The sequence below is a fragment of the Salmo salar genome, chromosome ssa01 (genome assembly GCF_905237065.1).
Source record: "Salmo salar chromosome ssa01, Ssal_v3.1, whole genome shotgun sequence".
Taxonomy (NCBI): Eukaryota; Metazoa; Chordata; class Actinopteri; order Salmoniformes; family Salmonidae; genus Salmo; species Salmo salar.
In genome coordinates, this window is record NC_059442.1 from 89,121,578 (window position 1) to 89,148,552 (window position 26,975).

The 26,975-nt window shown below is 45.0% G+C and overlaps 1 protein-coding gene across 1 annotated transcript in view; it reads left to right on the forward strand.

Annotated features, from left to right (window-relative positions):
- Window positions 1-15,140, forward strand: part of LOC106609573 (myocardin-related transcription factor B) — a 56,019-nt gene extending 40,879 nt beyond the window's left edge. The window contains exons 4-14 of the mRNA XM_014208526.2: window positions 1,239-1,304; window positions 1,390-1,445; window positions 1,546-1,783; window positions 2,055-2,239; window positions 3,279-3,419; window positions 4,112-4,362; window positions 4,906-6,007; window positions 6,133-6,291; window positions 7,704-7,850; window positions 9,713-9,773; window positions 9,976-15,140. Of these exons, the coding sequence (XP_014064001.1) occupies window positions 1,239-1,304; window positions 1,390-1,445; window positions 1,546-1,783; window positions 2,055-2,239; window positions 3,279-3,419; window positions 4,112-4,362; window positions 4,906-6,007; window positions 6,133-6,291; window positions 7,704-7,850; window positions 9,713-9,773; window positions 9,976-10,487 (2,918 nt within the window). The 3' untranslated portion in view covers window positions 10,488-15,140. The remainder of the gene's footprint in view (window positions 1-1,238; window positions 1,305-1,389; window positions 1,446-1,545; window positions 1,784-2,054; window positions 2,240-3,278; window positions 3,420-4,111; window positions 4,363-4,905; window positions 6,008-6,132; window positions 6,292-7,703; window positions 7,851-9,712; window positions 9,774-9,975) is intronic.
- Window positions 15,141-26,975: the final 11,835 nt, after the last annotated feature.

Below are 26,975 nucleotides of genomic sequence, written 5' to 3' on the forward strand. Positions count from 1 at the left end.
AATGTGTGGGCAGAACTGAGAAAGCATGTGCGAGCAAGGAGGCCTACAAACCTGACTCAGTTACACCAGCTCTGTCAGGAGGAATGGGCCAAAATTCACCCAACTTATTGTGAGAAGCTTATGGAAGGCTACCCCAAACGTTTGGCCCAAGTTAAACAATTTAAAGGCAATGCTACCAAATACTAATTGAGTGTATGTACACTTCTGACCCACTGGGAATGTGATGAAAGAAATAAAAGCTGAAATAAATCATTCTCGCTACTATTATTCTGACATTTCACATTCTTAAAATAAAGTGGTGATCCTAACTGACCTAAGACAGGGAATTTGTACATGGATTAAATGTCAGGAACTGTGAAAAACGGAGTTTAAATGTATTTGGCTAAGGTGTATGTAAACTTCCGACTTCAACTGTATGGTTTGTTAAACTTTGCAATGATTTGTTTTTGTTCGGCTGTCTTTTAAAGTGAAAAATTGTTGTCCGTGTAATTCTGTTACTGTGGAATTGCCCAGAGTGGATGGGAGGTTGTTTCTCAAGGTCAGATGAGTTGTCGGTCTGTTTGCTCAGAATGACTCCGAGGTCACAGGCTACTCAGCATTCTGTTAATGCAATGATGTGTCACATTGGGAGGTTTCGCCACTCTAAATTGTACAACTCAATGCATGTTCTGTATTTAATGTAGTTGGGTTGTTTTTGATCTGGGTAATCAATTTGGTTTCTTGGTTGCAGTAATGTTGTTTATTGTAACAGGAAGGAAACACAGCTGTTATGGTAATCAATGTAGTCAAGTACATTTCAGCTTATTTCCCAGTTAAAAAAAAAAAAATCTTGCATGTTTAGTCATTTGAGATAAAATCGCAATTCCCCCTGATTTCTGTTCCTGTACAATTTTCCAAGGACCAAAGAATGAAACAGTTTTAAGGAATGACATTATTGTTCAGATAAGGGATTAAAGTGAGACCAGTCATGTTCTTAATGAATGGACGGACTGGGTTAGCAGAGGACAATCCATTGGTCAGTGTTGTGGTCACACTGCTGGCTAGAGTGGAAACGAGTAGTAGTTGTTGGTGACTGTGGGGGTCCTAACTCCCCTGGTATGTGTCTAGTGGTCTATCAGAACCACATCCTGCTCCGAAACCTCAGTTACTCATGATGACTTCAGACCCTCCGATGCAGGCCGTCTCTGGTTGTTTACTGAAGGGTCTACCCTTCTCTCTCTCTCTCTCTTCTCCAACAGTCCTTCAGCTGAGGCTACTGCAGAGGCGTACCCGTGAGCAGCTGGTAGACCAGGGCATAATGCCACGTGAGTATGGGCACTGCCACTTCATAAAGTCATAATGTAATTATCTGTCTGTTGATGAAGCTGACATGTGTTTCTGTCCATGCAGCTCTAAAGAGCCCAGCGGCATTCCATGAGCAGATACGCAGCCTGGAGAGAGCCCGGGTAAGAGCTCAGCCTTGCAAATACATTCCTTTAATATATTCAGTAACTTCTTGCATTGAAATTACTTGACAATGCCCTGACCCCCTGTTCCCTTCCCCAGACTGAGAACTTCCTGAAGCACAAGATCCGCAGCCGACCAGAGAGATGTGAGCTGGTCAGAATGCACATCCTCAAGGAGACTGGGGCAGAGCCCTCCCTGCAGGCCACCCAGATGAAGCTGAAGAGGGCCAGGTTGGCTGACGACCTGAATGAGAAGCTGGCTCAGCGCCCAGGTCCCATGGAACTGGTAGAAAAGAACATTCTGCCTGTAGAACCCAGCGTCAAGGAGGCCATCATTGGTGAGGGAGAGGAGAGAGAGGGTTTGAGAGGAAGATGGTGATATGGAGCCGTATGTATCAAGTCTTAGTGTAGGAGTGCTGATTTATGATCAGTTTTGTCTTTCTAGCTCATAATGAATAAGATTATATGGACAGTCGAAATCTGATCCTAGATCAGCATTAAACGGGCCCAGATCACACAATTCTTAGGCCTCTTCATTCACCTTTCTCTCTTTTTAACGTGGTCCTTAGTTAGTGTTCTGTATTAATGTTGACTGTGTTGGTCCCTCAGTAAACTACCCCAACGCACTGGACGCCTACGGGTTTGAGGAGGACAGCGGGGATGCCCTGTCTCCAGAGCAGCCGGCCAGCCACGAGTCCCAGGCCGCCGCACCCTCCCCTGGGGAACCCCGGGCCCTGGAGACCCCCTGTCCACCACCGCTGCCCACCATAACCAACAACCATACCATCCTACAGGTAGGGACTAGGGAGGATCTTTATCCACTCAAATATCCTCTTGAAGGACAATACATATGCTTCATCATACCTAGTGTTGCAAAGGAAGGGTATATTACTGGAAACTTTCTAAGTTTACCAGTAAACTACTAGTATTTTGGTAGCTTTCAAGGTTTTTGGGGAATTGTAAAAGATATCTTTTGGCTTTTTAGGTGTCTGTAATGAAAATAATCAAATAACATGATTTAAAAAAAAATTATGACAAAGCTGTAAAACATAAATATAAACCAGTAACTTATACAATACCATTGGTGTCCCATGTAGCTCAGTGGGTAGAGCGTGGCACTTGCAACGCTGTGGGTTTGATTCCCACGGGGGACCAGTATGAAAATGTATGCACTCGCTACTGTAAGTTGCTCTGGATAAGAGCGTCTGCTCAATTACTAAAATGTACATGTAATAATGTGTTTTAATATGAGGGTTTCAGCATGAAACATCCTTTATAATTTTTATACACTTATTTATTTGACTATGTCAATATGTCTTTGTGGTAAATGTTTTGGTGCCAAACTAGCAGTTGTGAAAAACGTTAGTTGAAACGTTGCGGAATTAATAGAAAAATAATGCCATTGTTGATTAGATGCTTTTTTTCATTAATTAGGCTATTTTCTCTTGAACCATATGGTCTAGCTACTAGAAATGCATGGACAATATGGACACAGATATAGAAAATGAATATTATAAATTACTGAAGATTCCGATAACTTTGGTAAATTACTGGTAGCTTTGCGTCCTTAATATATTTTTTATTTTTAACTTTACCTTTTATTTAACTAGGCAGGTCAGTTAAGAACAAATTCTTATTTTCAATGACGACCTTGGAACAGTGGGTTAACTGCCTTGTTAAGGGGCAGAACGATAACGATAATATTCCTCATTCTTTGTCTACCCCAGAAGGATTGTAAGAATTAAGAATTGAGGTAAATAATATTAACATGAAACAGGCTTACCTGTTATGACTGAAATGTTCATGTTTTCCTCTCTTCTCTTTCTGTCCCAGCCCTTCCCTGTTGTCACCCAGGCAACAGCAGACTTCCTCAAAGCTCTCTCCACCAATGAGCCACCAGTTAGTCGCCCAGCTCCCGCACATCAGCCAGTCACCACTGTTGCTTCTCAAAAGCCAGGGCCCACCCTAGTGAAAGTAAGCAGACACATTATTCTGTCTACTGTTTAGTGAATTAGACTTTCCAAAAGTCTAAGTTCACATTGAAACAAAAGCTCAGTCTTTGAACTAGCATTGAATCCAAATCGCTGAATAAATAAAGGTCTTTTACATTTTTTGGAATGTATCTTTCTGTACTCAAATCTGAATTCAGTCATCTTCCAGTCATTGAAAAATACAGTGCTTAAGTCACTTCTAAACACATATTGTCAGAGTTGACCCTGTTTATTAAAACAAGTCTAAGACTAACCAAACTACTATAACCTGCAAAATGGGAGACAAAACACAGCCAATCAATTGCACTAAAAGACACCAACTGACCTTTCTGCCTAGAGTGTACAGACTGACCCTGTAGTCTACCTGGGTTCATTTCTTCAGTTCTCAACTGGAATGTGCCCAGTGGTAAAAGCAGACTGACCCTGTAGTCTACCTGGGTTCATTTATTCAGTTCTCAACTGGAATGTGCCCAGTGGTAAAAGCATAACTTTGAACCCAAAAAGGAAATCCCTTTTTAGATGATGGTTGTTTCTATGGCAATGTATTTTAGTTTTTATTTTGTGTAAAGAGCATCTCGTGTCACATTGTTATGCAATTATGTTTCATATAAAGAACTTGTAGCTTTGAAGCATGTGCATCTTCTTTATCTTGGAGTTTCTCCTCTCATCCCACAGCAGAGCCAGCCCAGGCAGCCGGGGGAGAGGAATCGCAGTAAGAAGGGCAAGGAGCCCAAGCCCCGGGTCAAGAAGTTAAAGTACCACCAGTATGTCCCCCAGGACCAGAAACAGGAGGCCAGCGAAGCCCCCATGGACTCATCCTACGCCAAGATCCTCCACCAGCAGCAGCTCTTCCTCCAGCTGCAGATCCTCCACCAGCAGCAGCAGCAGCAGCAGCACTACCACACCATCCTCCCAGCACCCTTAAAGTAGGATATTACTGTCATTTCAGGGACAAACTATGTTCATAATCACTTCTGACACTCCTAGGGCCAAAGTTCTATTTTGTCGGTGGGAGACCAAGTGCATGTGTTATTTAAATGGACCGGATCCGTCTACCTGTTGTTCAAACTAAGGTTTACAAGAGAACATTATGTTAGCTGGAAAGTACCTAAAAAGCAACCCAGCTGTTGTTGTTTCCAATGGCCCAAATGGCAAATGGACAATTAGCTAGTTTCCAATAACAAATCCTCTGTAATGATATGAATAACCTGCAGGATGTTGTCTTAGTGGGAGTCCAAGGCCCATTAGAACTGTGTATGTCAGTTATTGTTGGAACTCTGCATTGTTCCATTGACTGACTGTGTACTGAGGCACCAGGCAGAGGAACCTCCTTAGTTCCCTTCATATTGCTAACACATTCTCTCTCTCTCTCTCTCTCCCTCATTTCCCTTCTCCCTCCTTCGTCATCGCTCACTCCACCATCTTTACTCTCCCTCCTTCCCCTTGTTTTGCTTCCTCTCTTCCTTCAGGCCTGTAGCTGAGGGTCAGAGCAGCGCTGTGAACGGTCTGCCGACCTCTATAGTGGTGTCCCTGCCGCCTGCTGTCCCGCCTCCCACCCCTGTCCGCCCCAACAGCCTATCCAACCGCAAGCCTGGCCAACTGCCCCCCAACCTGGAGGACATGAAGGTGGCCGAGTTGAAACTGGAGCTGAAGTTGCGAAGCCTCCCTGTGTCAGGGACCAAGACTGATCTCATCGAGAGGCTGAAGCCTTACCAGGAGAGCCCCAGCACCCCAGCTCTGACCCCCGGCCCGAACACCCTCCCATCCTCAGTCCCCATGGAGGTCAGCTCATCCCCCGCACTTCTCCTAGCTGCCCATCAGTTGGCACCAGAGAGCATGAGCTCCACACCCCCAGTATCCCCAATCCCCACAGACCTCTCCACCTTTAGAGACAACAGAGGGGTGTCCGAGCTATTTTGCGGCCCCCAGAGGGTTAGTCCCGGTCGTGCAGGCGTGGGGATGTCCCCCCTGAGGCCGGGTGTCCCAGAGGAGAAGGACCCGCGGCTCCATGAGAAGGAGCGTCAGATCGAGGAGCTGATGAGGGAGCTGGAGCAGGAGCAGAGGCTGGTGGAGGAGCTGAAGATGCAGCTGGAGGTGGAGAAGACCCAGCCTCTACAGGGACCCTCCACAGACCCTGTCCCCATGATCCAGACCTCCAACAAGGTCAAACTGGAAGACAGGGTCCTCCCTAACTGCTCAGCCATGGTTACCTCAATCATGGCTCCCCAGACTCACCCTCACTCTCTTCCCACTGTGGTGAAGCTGGAGGATGTGCTCTGCAACTCCCAGCCCCAGCCCCCGCACCAGCCCTACCTCACCCCTACCCTGCCACAGTTCTTCATCAGCCACCAGGGGGCAATGTCCCAGGTTGTAGGCCAGCCTGGCACCCAGACCCTGCTTGCAGCCCAGGATGGCACTACCCAGATCCTAATGCCTGTCCTCCAGGCTACGATATCAAATCAAGCCCCAGGCCTGATCCAGGCCTCAGTGCCCCAGCTACACACCACCAAGATGGAGACTCGGCAGGCCTCAACTCAACAGCAGATACTTAATCATAACCACATGCTGCAGGTAAGTCATACCACACCAGGACCAGTTCCTGGAAAATATGGATCTGAAACCTGCTTGAAATGAGATCTAGTAGAATTGGTGATGAAGTTAAGGTTAACCCCTTATTGTGTGTCTCTCTTCTACAGACTTTCACAGCGTGCAACGGCCCTGGCTCTGGGATGGTGGAGAACCAGACAGGGCCTGACATGCATCCCCAGTGTTTCCTGAGAAGCTCCCCAGATAACAGGCTCTCTCCCCGGGGGGTTTCACCCAACCACACCCTCTCCAATGGGCCTGTCAACAAGGTATGCTTAGGTGTATTATTAGGAAAACATCTTCTAGGCTAAATGTGATGCAAAATACACATTGTAAAACATCAACCTTTCCAGTTCCACTTTCTCCCTATAATCCTGTTAAATCTTACATTAGTTATATGAGTCGTTGTTATAAACAAGGTAAGTTGTGCTGGTTATAGACAAGGCAGGCTGTGGCGGTTATAGACAAGGCAAGGCAGGCTGTGGCGGTTATAGGCAAGGCAGGCTGTGGCGGTTATAGACAAGGCAGGCTGTGGCGGTTATAGACAAGGCAGGCTGTGGCGGTTATAGACAAGGCAGGCTGTGGCGGTTATAGACAAGGCAGGCTGTGGCGGTTATAGACAAGGCAGGCTGTGGCGGTTATAGACAAGGCAGGCTGTGGCGGTTATAGACAAGGCAAGGCAGGCTGTGGCGGTTATAGACAAGGCAGGCTGTGGCGGTTATAGACAAGGCAGGTTGTGGCGGTTATAGACAAGGCAAGGCAGGCTGTGGCGGTTATAGACAAGGCAAGGCAGGCTGTGGCGGTTATAGGCAAGGCAGGCTGTGGCGGTTATAGGCAAGGCAGGCTGTGGCGGTTATAGACAAGGCAGGCTGTGGCGGTTATAGACAAGGCAGGCTGTGGCGGTTATAGACAAGGCAGGCTGTGGCGGTTATAGACAAGGCAAGGCAGGCTGTGGCGGTTATAGACAAGGCAAGGCAGGCTGTGGCGGTTATAGACAAGGCAAGGCAGGCTGTGGCGGTTATAGACAAGGCAAGGCAGGCTGTGGCGGTTATAGACAAGGCAAGGCAGGCTGTGGCGGTTATAGACAAGGCAAGGCAGGCTGTGGCGGTTATAGACAAGGCAAGGCAGGCTGTGGCGGTTATAGACAAGACAAGGCAGGCTGTGGCGGTTATAGACAAGACAAGGCAGGCTGTGGCGGTTATAGACAAGACAAGGCAGGCTGTGGCGGTTATAGACAAGACAAGGCAGGCTGTGGCGGTTATAGACAAGGCAAGGCAGGCTGTGGCGGTTATAGACAAGGCAAGGCAGGCTGTGGCGGTTATAGACAAGGCAAGGCAGGCTGTGGCGGTTATAGACAAGGCAAGGCAGGCTGTGGCGGTTATAGACAAGGCAAGGCAGGCTGTGGCGGTTATAGACAAGGCAAGGCAGGCTGTGGCGGTTATAGACAAGGCAAGGCAGGCTGTGGCGGTTATAGACAAGGCAAGGCAGGCTGTGGCGGTTATAGACAAGGCAAGGCAGGCTGTGGCGGTTATAGACAAGGCAAGGCAGGCTGTGGCGGTTATAGACAAGGCAAGGCAGGCTGTGGCGGTTATAGACAAGGCAAGGCAGGCTGTGGCGGTTATAGGGAAGGCAAGGCAGGCTGTGTTTGTTCAATGTTTTTATCTTCCTTCTCTTCCTCCAGTCCCCCTCTCCGTCTCCATCCCAGCCCACCTTCATCCTCCAACACTCCTCCCTCGTGACCCAGCCCCCCATGACCAGGGAGCCCCCTTGCTACGAGGATGCAGTCATACAGACACGCAACCTGAAGCAGGCCAACAACCTCTCACAGGTGAACACACACACTCATACAGTGGTGTAAAGTACTTAAGTAAAAATACTTGTATCTGTACTTTACTATTTATATTTTTGACAACTTTTACTTCACTACTTTCCTATAGAAAATATTGTACTTTTTACTCCGTACATTTTCCCTGACAACCAAAAGTACTCGTTACATTTTGAATGCTTAGCAGGACAGGAAAATTGTCCAATTCACAGACTTATCAAGAGAACAAGAGATCAAGAGATCTGGCGGACTCACTAAACACACATGCGTTTGTAAATTATGTCTGAGTGTTGTAGTCTTCCCCTGTCTAAAAAAAAAAATAATAAAAAATGGTGCCGTCTGGTTTACTTTGTGAGGAATTCGGAATTCGGCCACCAGCTGCATCAAGTACTGCAGTGCATCTCCTCCTCATGGACTGCACCAGATTTGCCAGTTCTTGCTGTGAGATGTTACCCCACTCTTCCACCAAGGCACCTGTAAGTTCCCAGACATTTCTGGGGGGAATGACCCTAGCCCTCACCCTCCGATCCAACAGGTCCCAGACGTGCTCAATGGGATTGAGATCCGGGCTTTTCGCTGGCCATGGCAGAACATTGACATTCCTGTCTTGCAGGAAATCACGCACAGAATGAGCAGTATGGCTGGTGGCATTGTCATGCTGGAGGGTCATGTCAGGATGAGCCTGCAGGAAGGGTACCACATGAGGGAGGAGGATGTCTTCCCTGTAACGTACAGCGTTGAGATTGCCTGCAATGATAACAAGCTCTGTCCGATGATGCTGTAACACACCGCCCCAGACCATGACGGACCCTCCACCTCCAAATCGATCCTGCTCCAGAGTACAGGCCTCGGTGTAACGCTCATTCCTTCGACGATAAACGTGAATCCGACCATCACCCCTGGTGAGACAAAATCGTGACTCGTCAGTGAAGAGCACTTTTTGCCAGTCCTGTCTGGTCCAGCGACGGTGGGTTTGTCTCCATAGGCGACGTCTGGTGAGGACCTGCCTTACAACAGGCCTACAAGCCCTCAGTCCAGCCTCTCTCAGCCTATTGCGGACAGTCTGAGCACTGATGGAGAGATTGTGCATTCCTGGTGTAACTCGGGCAGTTGTTGTTGCCATCCTGTACCTGTCCCGCAGGTGTGATGTTCGGATGTACCGATCCTGTGCAGGTGTGGTTACACGTGGTCTGCCACTGCGAGGACGATCAGCTGTCCGCCCTGTCTCCCTGTAGCGCCGTCTTAGGCGTCTCACAGTACGGACATTGCAATTTATTGCCCTTGCCACATCTGCAGTCCTCATGCCTCCTTGCAGCATGCCTAAGGCACGTTCACACAGATGAGCAGGGACCCTGGGCATCTTTCTTTTGGTGTTTTTCAGAGTCAGTAGAAAGGCCTCTTTAGTGCCCTAAGTTTTCATAACTGTGACCTTAAATGCCTACCGTCTGTAAGCTGTTCCACAGGTGCATGTTCATTAATTGTTTATGGTTCATTGAACAAGCATGTGTTTAAACCCTTTACAATGAAGATGTGTGAAGTTATTTGGATTTTTACGAATTATCTTTGAAAGACAGGGTCCTGAAAAAGGGACGTTTCTTTTTTTGCTGATTTTAGTATTTTACTGGGTGAATTTCACTTTTACTTGAGTCATTTTACTTGAGTCATTTTCTATTAAGGTATCTTTTACTTTAGTATAATAATTGGGTATTTTTTCCACCACTGCACTCATACAATAACACACACACATTCATAAATATATGAGGTGCTCTCCGAAGTCCTGAGGGAATGTATTGCTATTGGTCACACCTCAGAGACTGTAATGCTATTGGTCATGCATCTCCACCCCCTTATTGTCTCTTTCTCAGGTTTCCACGGCAACCAGCCAGCAGATGGACGACCTATTTGACATCCTGATTCAGAGTGGAGGTGAGAGTTCACAGCATCAGGAAAGGTTTACACCTTTAGCTCCTTGTCCTAACCCTGAAGGGACTGACTTAGTCATGACTATCTCGTCTTTTCATCTCTGTAAACAGTAATAAGGCTGCACTTTCTTATTCGACATTAACATTAAAGAAGCCTGTCTTTTAATATAACTGATAAATTTCACCCCATCTTCTGTTTTGTCCAGAGATCACTCCTTTCATCCAGCAGCCGGACCTTCTGTCTCTCAGCACCAAGACTGTTCCTATCACAGCCAACATCACTACCCTCCCTGTCAACACCGCCCTGTCCAGGCCCCCTCCACAGATCCAGGTAGCTCCCCCTCCCATCTCGCCCGTCGACCCCCTCCATCTCCCAAGCCTGGCCACCATGACCTCAGACAAGCAGTTGGAGGCCTTCCTGGAGGGAACCCTGAACGATCCGTCCCCAACCACGGACCCCCGCACCCTGGGTCTGATCGAGGAGCTGCAGTCCCAGCTTCTGGATCAACCCTACTCCCCCATGGACACCTCGGAGCTGTCCTTCTGCGACTCCACGTCTCCCCCCTCCTCCCTCAATATGGGCATGTCTGACACAGCCCTGGACAACATGGAGTGGCTGGACCTAACCATGCCGCCCGGTCCCGCGCGGGGGCTTACGCCACTGGGGATTCCTTCAGACTTCCTGGATACACACGACCTGCAGCTGCACTGGGACTGATGGAGAGATGGATGAGGACAAGGATGGAGGGACCGAGAGAAGAGGAGAAGAGGAGGAGAGGAGCGGTTGAGGAAATGAAAAGGGATAGAGGCACTCAACATAAGGAATCCGGACTTGGTTAGTCAGGTTATAGTCCTGGTGCATTTTAAAACTTTATTTTTTGGTGGGGGTTTAACACAAAATTATCTTGTTTATATTTTGCTACCATATCCTAGGATTGGCCAGCCGGTGATGGGGGCATAGGGTGTTGCTTAATAGAGCACTGGGGCCAGAGGCAAATGAACAAGGATGCAGACATTATGGAAATATCCTGTAAATGATGGAGATATTTCAACTAGAACAAGGTTAGATGTTCCCTCAGCCCTCCTGGAGTTTTCACTGGGTTGTGCAAAGCTTTCACCATACAACTCCTGACAGGCAGCTTGTACGGTGGTCAGCTTGCCTTGCGGTGAACACGTGGATGTGTTAACTTAGCATGCTTTTCACATCAGTCATATTACAGGGTGTTCATCTACAGCCATTTCTCTGTGGACGCATGCTGTTTGGTTATTACAGATCTGTTGTACACAAGCCACGACAGACAGCATAACTGACAGATGTAAACCTCACAGATTACAAGGCTGTGTTTAACACTGATCTTTTATTGCGACATACATATATTTGGGTTTTCTGACCCTTCTGATACATATTGTATTGGATGAGACAGTTGGACTGTTTAAGCAATGAACTGAACTGACGCCGAGAACAGACTCACTCCTATTGGACAAGGAGGAGTAGTCTCCTCCCACTATGAGCTATGCACTAAGGAGGCGGGCCTTATACCTCCATCTCACAAGGAAATGTGAATCACAGATAATGATTTTGTAGATTTAACGGTTTATTGAAACAATGTTGATGCACTTGTTGGTTATCTCAGTGTACTAGCGCCTTCAGTTCAATCTAAGTTGATCCGTCTGAATGTAAATGGAGACTTTACATTGTTGGCAGCTTTATCTTCTGAAAGACAACTGACGTATCAGTGGGGAGGGACCAAATATGGTATCACACAGGTATACTACATACAGGTTAATGTGTGTACTTACTGTATGCTAGCCTGGTTCCATCTCTGTTTGTGCTCTTGCCAACTCTGTTACTCATTGTCAAGCCAGATATGTTTGGCATAGCAATGAGTGACAAGAAGGTGGCATGATGGCACAAAAAGACTGGCACTCAGGCTAACTGTATTCTACAGTGTTTGACATGTTTTAATGAGGCTGCATGACCTCTGGAGAACAGAGGTGTTATACTTTTCTGTCTGTCCTGAATTCTGTCTGTCAACTCTCTGCACTTTGTCTCTGTGTCAGTGGTTCTGTCTCTGTGTGAAAGTATGCATGTGTCTAGAGCTGGGCGAAATGGCCTCAAACCAGGGGCGCAACTTTGGTTTTAGAAGTGGGGGGGACATAAATTACTATTATTTTATTTTTTAATCCAGTCGAATAAACACTCCAGCCTACCCGACCGCTCGGAGGCGTCCGCATGGTTCTAAAGCATGCCATTGCCTCGTTTTGTATTACATTCAAATGATAAAACAGGGGGACAAAAATGCAATTTCAGAATATGGGGTAGACATGTCTCCCCGGTCCACAGTGAAAGTTGTGCCCCTGCCTAAAACTAATCTCTATTTTTTTCAAACTTATGGGCGATTCCCAATATATATCAAAACACATTTTTATGTTTTCTCTAAGCGTTGTTGTACAATTAAAGGTCAAATACACTACATTTAAAACAGTCACCAATAGTCTAATCAATTCAGAGCTTTGTAAATTATACAGAGGCTGAATATATGCCTTCCACAAACATGAGACCCACTAATCATTACGTTATTTTATCAAAATAGTTGTACTTGCTTTTATTGCAATTATCACTGATCTGGCTTTCAGGTCTGTCTATAAAAAGGCTCTTTTTGTTACAAATTTAACCATAACCATGCATAATGTACATTCACTAATCATGTAGCAGGCATTATAGAAAATGAACACGGGTCTCATAAACAATCTCTCATGCACACGCCCACGTGCTCGTGAGTAGTCAGCAAATATTTCTATTTCAAGTTTAGCCAACTTAGATCTAGTTATAATTTGACAAGTTCTGAATTCAGCTAACAAGTCAAAACAGTTGTAATTGTTATGAACACAACCTTGTGTCCGTCTCTAACTGTTTGAACAGCATAGTAGCCTGCCCACTCTGTTCAGATGTTGAAATCAAGTGGCCTACCTTATTTCACAGAATGAGAATGAGTTGCCAAATCCTTATATAATTGTTTTATGTGTATTGCATATTTATAAAACACAGACTAAACAGCTAGTATAGCAATCTTTATTTGGCTAAAATGCTGCTAGCGGTACCGTAAAGCGTGCGACAATCTGAGCATTTTCCAGAATGAATGTTCATTGGTACATCTGTTTCAGTAGTGTCTTCTCTGCACTAAATTGAAAGAGTTGAAACGGTTCGAAAGGTTTACAACTTCTCTATTACAGTAAAATAGTGTCTCCATGTGTTTCGCTGTCCATATGACACATTTATGTTGGACCAGACCTCAAATGCAAATAACGAGTTGAAACCATTTGACAGAGAGGAAGAAGTGATATCTCATCTTTGTTGTTGTGAGTGGAAGGGGGGAGGGTCTTGGGAGAAAGAGGCGAAGCGAGAGGCTTCACTCTCGCCAAAATCTATCCAAAATAAGCCCAATGCGTTTCTATGCGCTTATTTTGAACCTGAGCTTATCGCCTGCCTTCCCGCTTTTGCGACGACGACTCCCATTGTTAGGGCGGAGACATGATGATCTCATCATTATATACAGATCTCTGGTGTAAATGGGAAGGAGCGAACGAGACGAGATCAAAAAGACAACATGAGAACAAGCGGACATAAATGCTCATAAAAATAAAATAAAAACTTGATTTAACTCGATTGAATGTTAAAAACATGAATTGGATATATCGCCCAGCCCTACATGTCTGTCTGTCAGTAAGAGTCCCTTATGTCTGTGTGTCTGCATGTGTGTCAGGGTGTCTTCTTGAATGCACGTTTTAATAAGTGTCTGACATCCGGCTATATTTGTCTCTGTCACTGAGTTGGCTGCAACTCATTTTGAGTCCTCTTCATTTTTATGGAGTTGGACGTTCATCAGACAGCACTACCTTTGCCAAATGAACACGTTTTACAGGCTGAGTTTTTAAAAGGTTTGGCTCACAGAACAGCTTTTCTCTGACTGTTCCATCTGTCCTGTTTGGTTATATGGTCAAAATGCACAGACACCCCCAGTGGTGTGCCCAGCATACAGGGTAAACTACAAGGGACTACACCGTAGCTTCTGGCATAGCTACCATTTTATGGATGAATTCGACCATGAAGCTGATTATATGTATGATACATTGAAACTGGGGTTGTGTAGTTCTACCTGGCATATCATGCCAAACGAGTTTCTAATATTCAGTATCTCAATCCAAATATTATTCTGATCAATATTGTATAGAATTAATACGGTCGTACTGTACAGCACTTTAGAATACCATGGCTTTTATTTTTCTGTCATTGTTTGAACAATCATTCTTATCCAACAAGTCAAACACTAATAATAACCCATAGGCAGGTAGTAATGACATACTGTACACACGGTCTCTGACCATTGGGAACCAAATGTTTGGAACTGTGGTTTAGGGCTAGTAAGGAATTTTGTTTTTCCATTGTTGCCTAATAAGGCAGTGAAACATCAGTTAATATCTACTGTTGACCAACAAAAATTATCGTATTTCTAAAATGTTACAAAATCATAGTATTTTTTTTCTGTATATACGCAAGAGGAAGATTACTGTATATTGTTTTTACCATCCATATCAGAATTATATGACCAAGTGTATCAATGGACAAAATCAACATAAGTATGTTGTAAATGTGACAGTTGGATTCAAAAACATTTTGATTCTGAACCATGTCAAATCTGTGTATGCTCTTAATAGAATGTTAATGAAGCAATAAGGCCATAGCCTTACGCTTTTTATTGAACCTTATTTTAACTTGGCAAGTCAGTTAAGAACAAATTCTTACAATGACGGCCTACCCCACCAGCCAAACCCTCCCCTAACCCAGACGACGCTGGGCCAATTGTGCGCCGCCCTATGGGACTCCCGATCACGGCCGGTTGTGACACAGCCTGGGAATGAACCAGGGTCTGTAGTGACGCCTCTAGCACTGCAATGCAGTGCCTTAGACCAGTTGGTGCATTTTTATATTTTGTCAGTCCTTTATAACGAGATGTCACAGTACAGCAGATTCATCTTCAGCACTTGCCATATCAACATGTTGATCATTGCAAGCAAATATTGATTTGGGCCTACCTAATTCTGTGTTTTCTGTACGGTACAGTCTCGCACTCAACCGTTGTTCTTGGTCTGAAATGTTGTAACTGGTAAGACATCTGCCAAGTCTCTGTCATCCTCTGTATGCCATACATACATACATTTTGCACATTGTGTACATATTTATAAAGATGTCATGCATATTTTTATACATATGTAGCACAGCCATGATCTTTATTTTGTAAATAATATGAAAAAATATGTATATATGTACTGTATGCTTTTAGGCGTCAATAAAACGTGGTTTATTGTGAAAGTAGTCTCCTAACATTGGTGACTGGAGGCTCACATGTGATTTGTTTCTGGGCTGCTGAGATTATTGTGAAAGTACATTTTTACTGTGAATATCTTTTGAACTGTTCAGCTGTCAAAGCAAACAGCATCACACTCCATTGTATTATTATGTAAAAGTAGTAAAACATTTCAGGAATTATTACATTTAGAAGTGATAACATGTAGTTCCACAAGATTAATCAAAACACTTGAAGGAGCATTTTTGTATATAATCCAGTCTGTCGGTCTGTCAACAACATTTGTCAGGTTAATTTGGGGACGTTGACCTTTTTCACAGTAAAGAAAGGGGGGAAGTAGAATATACAGGCCATTTGCATGACCAATACATTAATTAGGCTTCAATAGTAACATTCTTATACGCTCTCTGGGGAGTAGCAACATATATTCTCTCAAGAATATACAAAAATGGAGTTTACAAGCACCGATGAAGCCCTGAACAGGCTGCAGGAAACCTTCCCAGTTGAAACAGAGCCCAGTATCCTGAGGGGAAGAAGCAGAAAAAACAGACAAGCACACTAGGCTGCATACAGTGATGCCCAAGACCAGCTGATTGTAAATTGAGACAATATTCCTTCCGCCTCCCCCAAAACAATCTACATTCTATTGTCCCCAAGTAGCTGTTCTTCTCTAGGAAGTAAGGATAGAATTAGCCAATGGTAAATAAGATACATGGACAATGAAATGACAATATAAAAGAGGAAATATAGTGTCAATTTTTCTGTGTTTGTGTAGGCAAGAGGGTGTGAGTGGGTATATGTGTGTGGGTGTCACAGAAGGTTGGTGGCACCTTAATTGGGGAGAACAGGCTCGTGTTAATGACGAGTGGAATGATATCAAACATGGTTTGCAGGTGCTTGATGGAATTCCATTTGCTCTGTTCTGGCCATTTTATTATGAGCCGTTCTCCCCTCAGCAGCCTTCTGTGGTGTGTGTGGATATGAAGAGGAGAGGGAGACTGAATATGTGTAGGAGGGCGGGAGAGTGATGCATAGAGGGGTGTTGGTCTGTCTGAGAAGACGGGGGGAGATAGAGGTGGGGATAAACTTGGCCTGGGGCGGTAAGGGAGGGCAAGGAGGAGAGGTGGTGACAAGCCTGGCTTGGGGGGGTAAAGTGGAGTAGGGATAGGAGGTGGGGACAAGCTTGGCTTGGGGGGTAAGGGAGGGCAAGGATGGGAGGTGGGAATAAGCTTGGCTTGGGGGGTAAGGTGGAGTAGGGATAGGAGGTGGGAATAAGCTTGGCTTGGGGGGCAAGGGGGAGTAAGGATGGGAGGTGGGAATAAGCTTGGCTTGGGGGGCAAGGGGGAGTAAGGATGGGAGGTGGGAATAAGCTTGGCTTGGGGGGCAAGGGGGAGTAAGGATGGGAGGAGAACAGGGGGGAGGGGGTGGTGGAGAGGGATCGATTTGGTTTGGGAGAGAGAGGAAGAACTTAAATATACTGTAATTTTATTTTTTATTTTCATGACTTGTAAATCCATTGTAAAATGAATAAGCATGTTGAATTATTGTTGTTCCTTGTTTGTCATTACAACTAAGATTCAATGCTGGTTATTGGTGAGAATGGAGAGGAACTATATCTGGGGGGATTGGAATGGGGTGACTGGGAGTGAGAGGGGTGAGAGGGGCTATATCCAGGGGATTGGGATGAGGTGACTCACTCCAAGTAGACCCTCACCAGCCACTATACTTTAATTTAACTTATAAGGTCATTCAAACCAACCACAGTACTTAAGTGGCAGTCTTTCTTCAAATGTATGCACAATGTATATATCCTCTTTTATTTTTTATTTTAATTAGGAGAGGAGGTGGAGCTTAAAAGCCCTAAAAAGGCATAGCGCCTCAAGTATAAAGACGTACTTTGCTTAGTTTTTGTTGTTGTTAAATGTCTACTCAGCCCACATACATGCTATATATGTAATGTATACAATAACTATATATTTATACTATGATCCTCCCATTCTCTGGAATTCCCACTGCCCTCATATGTCATATCTGCTAAAATGTTTTATTTAGCTCTTTAATGCCATAAGGTTAACTGATTCTATACAAGTAAAGACCAACAAATTCCAACTTATCACATGGAATGTGCAAAGGTGTAACGGCTGTCGGGAGAGAGAGTAGACCAAGGCGCAGCGGAGGTAGTGTTCATCATGATTTTAATTAACGTAAGAACACTATACAAAACTGAACAAAAACACGACAGCAAAACAGTCCTGTTAGGAAATAATCTAACAGAAACAATTACCCACAAAACCCCAACGGAAAAACAGGCACTTATGTGTGACTCCCAATCAGCAACAACCAACAACAGCTGTGCCTGATTGGAAGCCACACGGCCAAAATCAATGAAACAGACAACATTAGAAAATGAGCATAGAACGCCCACCCAATGTAACACCCTGGCCTAACCAAAATAAAGAACAAAAAACCCCTCTCTATGGCCAGGGCGTTACAGTACCCCCTCCAAGATGCGGACTCCGGCCGCAAAATCTGACTCTGAAGGGGAGGGTCCGGGTGGGCCTTCTTATGGCGGCGGCTCAGGTGCGGGACGTGGCCTCCGCTCCACCCTCGGCATTGCCCACTTAGGTAGCACCCCTGGCCGCACCGGAGGACTGGTGGGCGACCCTGGCTGCGCCCGGCTGGCGGGCGGCGATGGCTGCGCCCGGCTGGCAGGCGGGGATGGCTGCGCCTGGCTGGCGGGCATCGATGGCGGCTCCGGACAGACGGGCGGCTCTGGCGGCTCCGGACAGGCTGGCGGCTCCGGACAGGCGGGCGGCTCTGGCGGCTCCGGACAGGCGGGCGGCTCTGGCGGCTCCGGACTGGCGGGCGGCTCTGGCGGCTCCGGACTGGCGGGCGGCTCTGGCGGCTCCGGACTGGCGAGACCCACTGGAGGCCTGGTCCGTTGAGCAGGCACAGGACTGACCAGGATGGGGAGACCCACTGGAGGCCTGGTCCTAGGAGGAGGCACAGGACTGACCAGGATGGGGAGACCCACTGGAGGCCTGGTCCGAGGAGGAGGCACAGGATAAACCGGGCTGTGGGGGAGCACTGGAGTTCTGGTACGTAGGCTCCTTACCCACACTCCAGGCTGAATGCCCACTTTGGCCCGGCACAGGCGGAGCGCAGGCATTGGGCGAATTGGGCCCTCCCAGCGCTCTGGAGACACAGTGCGCAGAGCCGGTGCAGGATAACCTGGACCTGGACCGAAAAGGCGCACCGGAGACCAGACACGTTGAGCTGGCACAACCCGTCCTGGCTCAATGCCTGCACTCACATGGCACTTGCCGGGGGCTGGCCTATAGCGCACTGGGCTATGAACGCGTACTGGGGACACCGTGCGCTTTACCGCATAACACGGTGTCTGACCAGTACTGCGCTGCCTCCTGTAAGCACGGGGAGTTGGCTCAGGTCTACCGCCTGACTCCGCCAATCTCCCCGTGTGCCCCCCCCAAAAAAATGTTTTGGGGCTGCCTCTCGTGTCTGCTGCGCTCCCTTTCCTCATACCAGCGCCTCTCAGCTCTCGCCGCCTCGATCTCCCACTGCGGGCGGCGATAATCCCCAGCTTGAGCCCATAGTCCTTTACCGTCCAGGATTTCCTCCCAAGTCCACGATTCCAGATAGCTCCTCTCCTGGTTCTTCTCCTTGCGCTGCTCCTTCCTCCGCTGCTTGGTCCGTTTTTGGTGGGTAATTCTGTAACGGCTGTCGGGAGAGAGAGTAGACCAAGGCGCAGCGGAGGTAGTGTTCATCATGATTTTAATTAACGTAAAAACACTATACAAAACTGAACAAAAACACAACAGCAAAACAGTCCTGTTAGGAAATAATCTAACAGAAACAATTACCCACAAAACCCCAACGGAAAAACAGGCACTTATGTGTGACTCTCAATCAGCAACAACCAACAACAGCTGTGCCTGATTGGAAGCCACACGGCCAAAATCAATGAAACAGACAACATAGAAAATGAGCATAGAACGCCCACCCAATGTAACACCCTGGCCTAACCAAAATAAAGAACAAAAAACCCCTCTCTATGGCCAGGGCGTTACAAAAGGCTACATGATGGGGGAAAAAAGCACTAGGTTCTCAAAAACTTAAAGAGATTGTCAGCGGATGTGGTTTAGAAAAAAGTAGAAATGTAACATTTAAAGGGGAGCTGTGTTGGAGAGGCCTATGTTGCCACCTACTCTAGTAACAGCAGAGGTGTAGGCATCCTGATAAATAAGAAATCACAATTTTCCCTTATCCCAGCACATGGACCGTGAAGGCCGTTTTCTAATGTTGAATTGTACCTTACATGGTGAAAAATATACATTGATTTCATTGTATATCCCACCAGGGGCAAATCTGGTGTTTTTAGATATAATTCAAGTTATAGATCAAATCCAGACAGGAACCATTATTTTAGCTGGTGACCTAAATCAAATATTCGATAAGATTGACAGATGTAGTAATAAAAGGCAAATTTAGGGAGCCTCCAAAGAGGCTGAAAAATGTAATCTCTGCAAATAATTTACAGGACACCTGGAGATTACTATTCCCAATTACAAAAGATTATTCCTTTTTTTCTCAAAGTAAGAAAAGCTATTCAAAAATGGACTACATTTTTATCTCCAAAAATGCACTCAACAATTTACTGGATTCAAAAATGAATGAGATAGTGATATTGGATCGTTCACCGGTATCATGCGTAATTACACCTATTACACCGATTACACTTATTATACTTACACCTTTTACACTTAGTGACAGAATTTGGAGAATTAACAGAGCGCATTTTCTCGACCCAAAATGTATTAAATAAGTGAATGAAAAAATGTAAACCTTTACCATTACAAATGTAGACAGAGAATAGAGAAAAACCGACCCCCTATATAATATATGATGCCTTTAAGCCATACATTAGGGGAATGATAATCTCATACTCTGAAAAAGCTAAATCTGATTTAGAACAAATTAAAAATAACAAAAAATTATTTATGGGTAAAACATATAACATTTCTGAACTTAAACAGGAATAGAATCTTTTACTTTTGAGGAGAGCCAACAATTACAGGTTAAACTCAAATAAAGTATATTACATAATGGTAAATAAACCTAGTAAATATCTCGCAGCTCTCACAAAACAAATACACGCTGAGCCAGTTATAATTTTAAAAGATAAAGATACAAATGCAATAATTAGAAATAACAATTTTAAAAGCTTCTATTAGAATGTATATAAATCGGAATTAAACAACAGTTGGACGGATCCTATTGCCTTCTCAGACTCAACAACCTTAAAGCAATTATCAGCAGAATATATATATATATATATATATATATATATATATATATATATATATATATATATATTATATATATATATATAATATATATATATATTATATATATATATATATAAAACAAAGATCAGCCAAAAGTCTATATTATATACTGTTAAAACATTCACACAGAGAAAATCACCAGGAATGGAGTGCTTTCCCATAGAACATTTTGGGACAACGTAGCAGCCCTATTTACACAAATGACAACACGCATGTAACTCAATTCAGTACTTCCAAGTTCCATGTATCAAACAGTTATATTAAAACCAGGAACATCTGGAGAGTCCTCTATTGTTTATAGACCCATAAGTTTAATAAACTGTGACAATAAAATAATAACAAAGCAATATAAGCATTATAATGGTAAAAGTATTACCATACTTGATACATAAAAATCAAACAGGGTTTATTAAAAATAGATACAAACAAATATAAGAACATGTTTCAGTTTAATACAATATGCAAAAAAACAAGATATAGATTTAACAATAAAGGCGGTTGATGCAGAAAAGTCTATTGACCGTCTTCAATGGCCTTTTCTATTCAAAACTTTGGAACCTTTACATTTTCCAGCTGAAATAATAAATTATATAATTTTCCTAAAGCAAAAAATACATACAAATAATACATTATCTGATTCAATTGCTTTAGAAAAGGAAAACAAGACAGGGATGTCCCCTATCTCCCCTCCTGTTTGCACTGGAAATTGAACAGCTTGCAGAAAAAAAAGGACCCCAACGTAGCAGGTATCAGTATTGGTAAACATGAATATAAACTACACTTATTTGCAAACGATCTCCTGATATACCTGACCAATATTGAAAACTCATTGCCCCCTTTGTTCATTTTTTTTCAGAATACAGAATACACAGTAATTTCAGGAATTGTGTGCAGATCCTTGTGACATGGGGCAGGAGGTGATGGCGGAGGATGAATGGCACGACAATGTACATTAGATCTCGTCATGGTATCTCTGTGCATTCAAATTGCCATCAATAAAATGCAATTGTGTTTGTTGTCCGTAGCTTATTCCTCACCATACCATAGCCCCACCGCCACCACGGGGCACTGTTAACAACGTTGACATCAGCAAACCACTTGCCCACACAACGACATCTGCCATCTGCCCGGTATGGTTGAAACCGGGATTCAGTTGAAGGTCCTGGGCTGGCGTGGTTACACATGGTCTGCGGTTGCGAGGCCGGTTGGACGTAAATGAACATGAAATTCTCTGGCAACAGCTCTCGTGGACATTCCTGCAGTAAGCATGCCAATTCCCTCAAAACTTTAAACATCTGTGGCATTGTGTTGTGTGACAAAACGGAACATTTTAGAGTGGCCTTTTATTGTCCCCAGCAGAAGGTGAACCTGTGTGATGATCATGCAGTTTAATTAGCTTCTTTATATGCCACACCTGTCAAGTGGATGGATTATCTTGGCAGAGGAGAAATGCTCACCAAAAGGGATTTTTGATAAATAAGCATCCCGGAGTCGCCTCTTCACTGTTGACATTGAGACTGGTGTTTTGTGGGTACTATTTAATGAAGCTGCCAGTTGAGGACTTGTGAGGTGTCTGTTTCTCAAACTAGACACTCTAATGTACTTGTCCTCTTGCTCAGTTGTGCACCGGGGCCTCCCACTCCTCTTTCTATTCTGGTTAGAGCCGGTTTGCGCTGAAGGGAGTATGACACAGCGTTGTACGAGATCTTCAGTTTCTTGGCAATTTCTTGCATGGAATGGCCTTCATTTCTCAGAACATGAATAGACTGACGAATTTCAGAAGAAAGTTCTTTGTTTCTGGCCATTTTGAGCCTGTAATCGAACCCACAAATGCTCATGCTCCAGATTATCAACTACTCTAAAGAAGGCCAGTTTTATTGCTTCTTTAATCAGAACAACAGTTTTCAGCTGTGATAACATAATTGCAAAAGGGTTTTCTAATGATCAGTTAGCCTTTTAAAATGATAAACTTGGATTAACTAACACAACATGCCATTGGAACACAGGAGTGATGGTTGCTGATAATGGGCCTCTGTACGCCTATGTAGATATTCCATAAAAAATCTGCCGTTTCCAGCTACAATAGTCATTTACAACATTAACAATGTCTACATTGTATTTCTGATAATTTGATGTTATTTTAATGGACAAAACTAGGACATCTTTCAAAACAAGGACATTTCGAAATGACCCCAAACTTTTGAACGGTAGTGTACATTTACTTTTAATTTGTCTGTCTGCATACTTCAACATATGGCATATGAGGGTGCAGTGAGATACCAGATGGGTTGGACAATACTTTTCATATCAATCATTATTTAAAAAAATATACTTAGAAACTGGAAATGAACCACTCTTCCGTCGTTCACGCAATGGAAAGGTCAAATGCTTTACTATCTAAAAATGTAAAGTGCGTGGGCAACAGAGAGAAACAAAATCATGCAGTTTGAGTCCATGTAGTGGAAAGTGATACGGTTGCTGGAGATAGGGGTAAGGGCTGGTGGGTCTGGGCAGGTGTGATGTAGTTGATGTAGGGGTGAGGGCTAGTGGGTCTGGGCAGGAGTGATGTAGGGGTGAGGGCTGGTGGGTCTGGGCAGGAGTGATGTAGGGGTGAGGGCTGGTGGGTCTGGGCAGGAGTGATGTAGGGGTGAGGGCTGGTGGGTCTGGGCAGGAGTGATGTAGAGGTGAGGGCTGGTGGGTCTGGGCAGGAGTGACACAGACCTCACACAGGAAGCGGCGCAGGTCCTAATCCAGGCACTTGTCATCTCCCGTCTGGATTACTGCAACTCGCTGTTGGCGGGGCTCCCTGCCTGTGCCATCAAACCCCTACAACTCATCCAGAACGCCGCAGCCCGTCTGGTGTTCAACCTTCCCAAGTTCTCTCACGTCACCCCGCTCCTCCATACACTCCACTGGCTTCCAGTTGAAGCTCGCATCTGCTACAAGACCATGGTGCTTGCCTACGGAGCTGTGAGGGGAACGGCACCTCCGTACCTTCAGGCTCTGATCAGTCCCTACACCCAAAGAAGGGCACTGCATTCATCCACCTCTGGCCTGCTCGCCTCCCTACCTCTGCGGAAGCACAGTTCCCGCTCAGCCCAGTCAAAACTGTTCGCTGCTCTGGCACCCCAATGTTGGAACAAGCTCCCTCACGACGCCAGGACAGCGGAGTCAATCACCACCTTCCGGAGACACCTGGAACCCCACCTCTTTAAGGAATACCTGGGATAGGATTAAGTAATCCTTCTAACCCCCCCCACCCTCCCCCCCAAAAAAGATATAGATGTACTATTGTAAAGTGGTTGTTCCAAAGAATATCATAAGGTGAATGCACCAATTTGTAAGTCGCTCTGGATAAGAGCGTCTGCTAAATGACGTAAATGTAAATGTAAATGTAGGGGTGAGGGCTAGTGGGTCTGGGCAGGAGTGATGTAGGGGTGAGGGCTGGTGGGTCTGGGCAGGAGTGATGTAGTTGATGTAGGGGTGAGGGCTGGTGGGTCTGGGCAGGAGTGATGTAGTTGATGTAGGGGTGAGGGCTGGTGGGTCTGGGCAGGAGTGATGTAGGGGTGAGGGCTGGTGGGTCTGGGCAGGAGTGATGTAGGGGTGAGGGCTGGTGGGTCTGGGCAGGAGTGATGTAGGGGTGAGGGCTAGTGGGTCTGGGCAGGTGTGATTTAGTTGAATTTTGTATGATGTCATCATTTGTATGTGTATGTTTTGCATTGTTGATAAAATATGAAATAAAATCTAATGAAAATAAAATAAAAAAGGATTACGAAAAGAATATTCAAAAATATTTTTTTAAGATAAGGAAAGTAAAGGAATGGTATATCCATTCACTATGAGTGCCATTACAGTACATTTAGGTCAGAAGGTTTTCTCAGGTTCTGTAGGTATCAGCACTGTTGATAGAATCAAAATGCTGTCACGACTGGACACTGCTACAGACTCCCAGTACTTTTTAGGATCATCCTCCAACTTTTTCACAGAGAGAAGCTATCACCCCAACAACAGTCAATCTCCAATCTCCATCCCCTCAAACTGTAACCATAACACCGTCTTTCTCTTTCTCATGTCACACAGTCCAGAGGGCATAACGCCTACCCAACCAGACCATTCACTGTCCCGCTATATCCAACACCAGAGAAACTGTAGCCACGAATACAGTATCTGTGAACGGCACTGAACACCCCACAAATGCAGCGCTCTCTAGAGGGTGGTGCGGGCTGCACAACGCATCACCGGGGCCAAAATACCTGCCCTCCAGGACACCTACACCACCCGATGTCACAGGAAGGCAAAAAAGATCATCAAGGACAACAACCACCCGAGCCACTGCCTGTTCACCCCGTTATCATCCAGAAGGTGAGGTCAGTACAGGTGCATCAAAGCTGGGACAGAAAGATTGAAAAACAGCTTCTGTCTCAAGGTCATCAGATTGTTAAACAGCCACCACTGGCACAGAGAGGTGGCTGCCTGCCTACAGACTTGATATCATTAGCCACTTTAATAAATGGAACACTAGTCACTTTAATAATGACACTAAGAATGTTTACATATCTCGCATTACTCATCTCATATGTATATACTGTATACTGTATCCTTCACTATCTATTCTATACTATCTATTGCATCTTAGCCACTGCTCATCCATATATTTTATACTTATATATTCTTATCCCATTCCTTTACTAGATTGTATGTATTAGGGTTTGTTGTGGAATTTGTTAGATATTAGGTTTTGTTGTGGAATGGCTAGATATTACCTGTTAGATACTGCTGCACTGTCAGATCTAGAAGCATAAGCATTTTGCTACACTCGCAATAACATCTGCTAACCATGTGTATGTGACCAATAAAACTGGATTTAATTTGAATATGATTTGATTTGTAAAAGTACCATCCTGTCCTCACATCCGTTCTGCGGTGTAGATGTTGCTGTGACACTCAGGGCATCGATGTCTGACGTCCTTTAGGTTGTCCAAGCAGAAAGGTATGAGACAGCACCCATCCACACACCTGGTCGGAGAGGGAGAGGGTTTCTACCTTATTATAAACTGGGTGGTTCGAGCCCTGAATGCTAATTGACTGAAATCTGTGGTATATCTGACCGCATGCAACGGGTATGACAAAAAAGTACTTTTTACTGCTCTAATTATATTGGTAACCAGTTTATAATAGCAATAAGGCACCTCGGGGGTTTGTGATATACAGTATGGCCTATATACCACAGCTAAGGGCTGTATCCAGACACTCCGCGATGTGTTGTGCATAAGAACAGCCCTTAGCCATGGTATATTGGCCATATACCACATCCCTCCGGGATTTATTGCTTAATAAGACAGACTAAAGTATTAGGACATATGTTTTCTGGTAGTTAGATAAAGTTGCCCCTAGACTCTGATCTAATGTCAAATTGATATTTAAGAGCAGGAGTGCTGATTTAGGATCAGTTTTGCCTTTTAGATCACAATGAATAAGATTACATGAACAAGGGGGAGCTGATCCTAAATCAGCACTCCTGGTCTGTGACGCTTGATACGGCCCCAGATCTGATGACAAGAACTTGTCTAACAGGACTCACCCTAACTTGTCTGACAGGACTCACCCTAACTTGTCTGACAGGACTCACCCTAACTTGTCTAACAGGACTCACCCTAACTTGTCTGACAGGACTCACCCTAACTTGTCTAACAGGACTCACCCTAACTTGTCTAACAGGACTCACCCTAACTTGTCTAACAGGACTCACCCTAACTTGTCTGACAGGACTCACCCTAACTTGTCTAACAGGACTCACCCTAACTTGTCTGACAGGACTCACCCTAACTTGTCTAACAGGACTCACCCTAACTTGTCTGACAGGACTCACCCTAACTTGTCTAACAGGACTCACCCTAACTTGTCTGACAGGACTCACCCTAACTTGTCTAACAGGACTCACCCTAACTTGTCTGACAGGACTCACCCTAACTTGTCTGACAGGACTCACCCTAACTTGTCTAACAGGACTCACCCTAACTTGTCTAACAGGACTCACCCTAACTTGTCTAACAGGACTCACCCTAACTTGTCTAACAGGACTCACCCTAACTTGTCTAACAGGACTCACCCTAACTTCTCTGACAGGACTCACCCTAACTTGTCTGACAGGACTCACCCTAACTTGTCTAACAGGACTCACCCTAACTTGTCTGACAGGACTCACCCTAACTTGTCTAACAGGACTCACCCTAACTTGTCTAACAGGACTCACCCTAACTTGTCTAACAGGACTCACCCTAACTTGTCTGACAGGACTCACCCTAACTTGTCTAACAGGACTCACCCTAACTTGTCTGACAGGACTCACCCTAACTTGTCTAACAGGACTCACCCTAACTTGTCTGACAGGACTCACCCTAACTTGTCTAACAGGACTCACCCTAACTTGTCTGACAGGACTCACCCTAACTTGTCTAACAGGACTCACCCTAA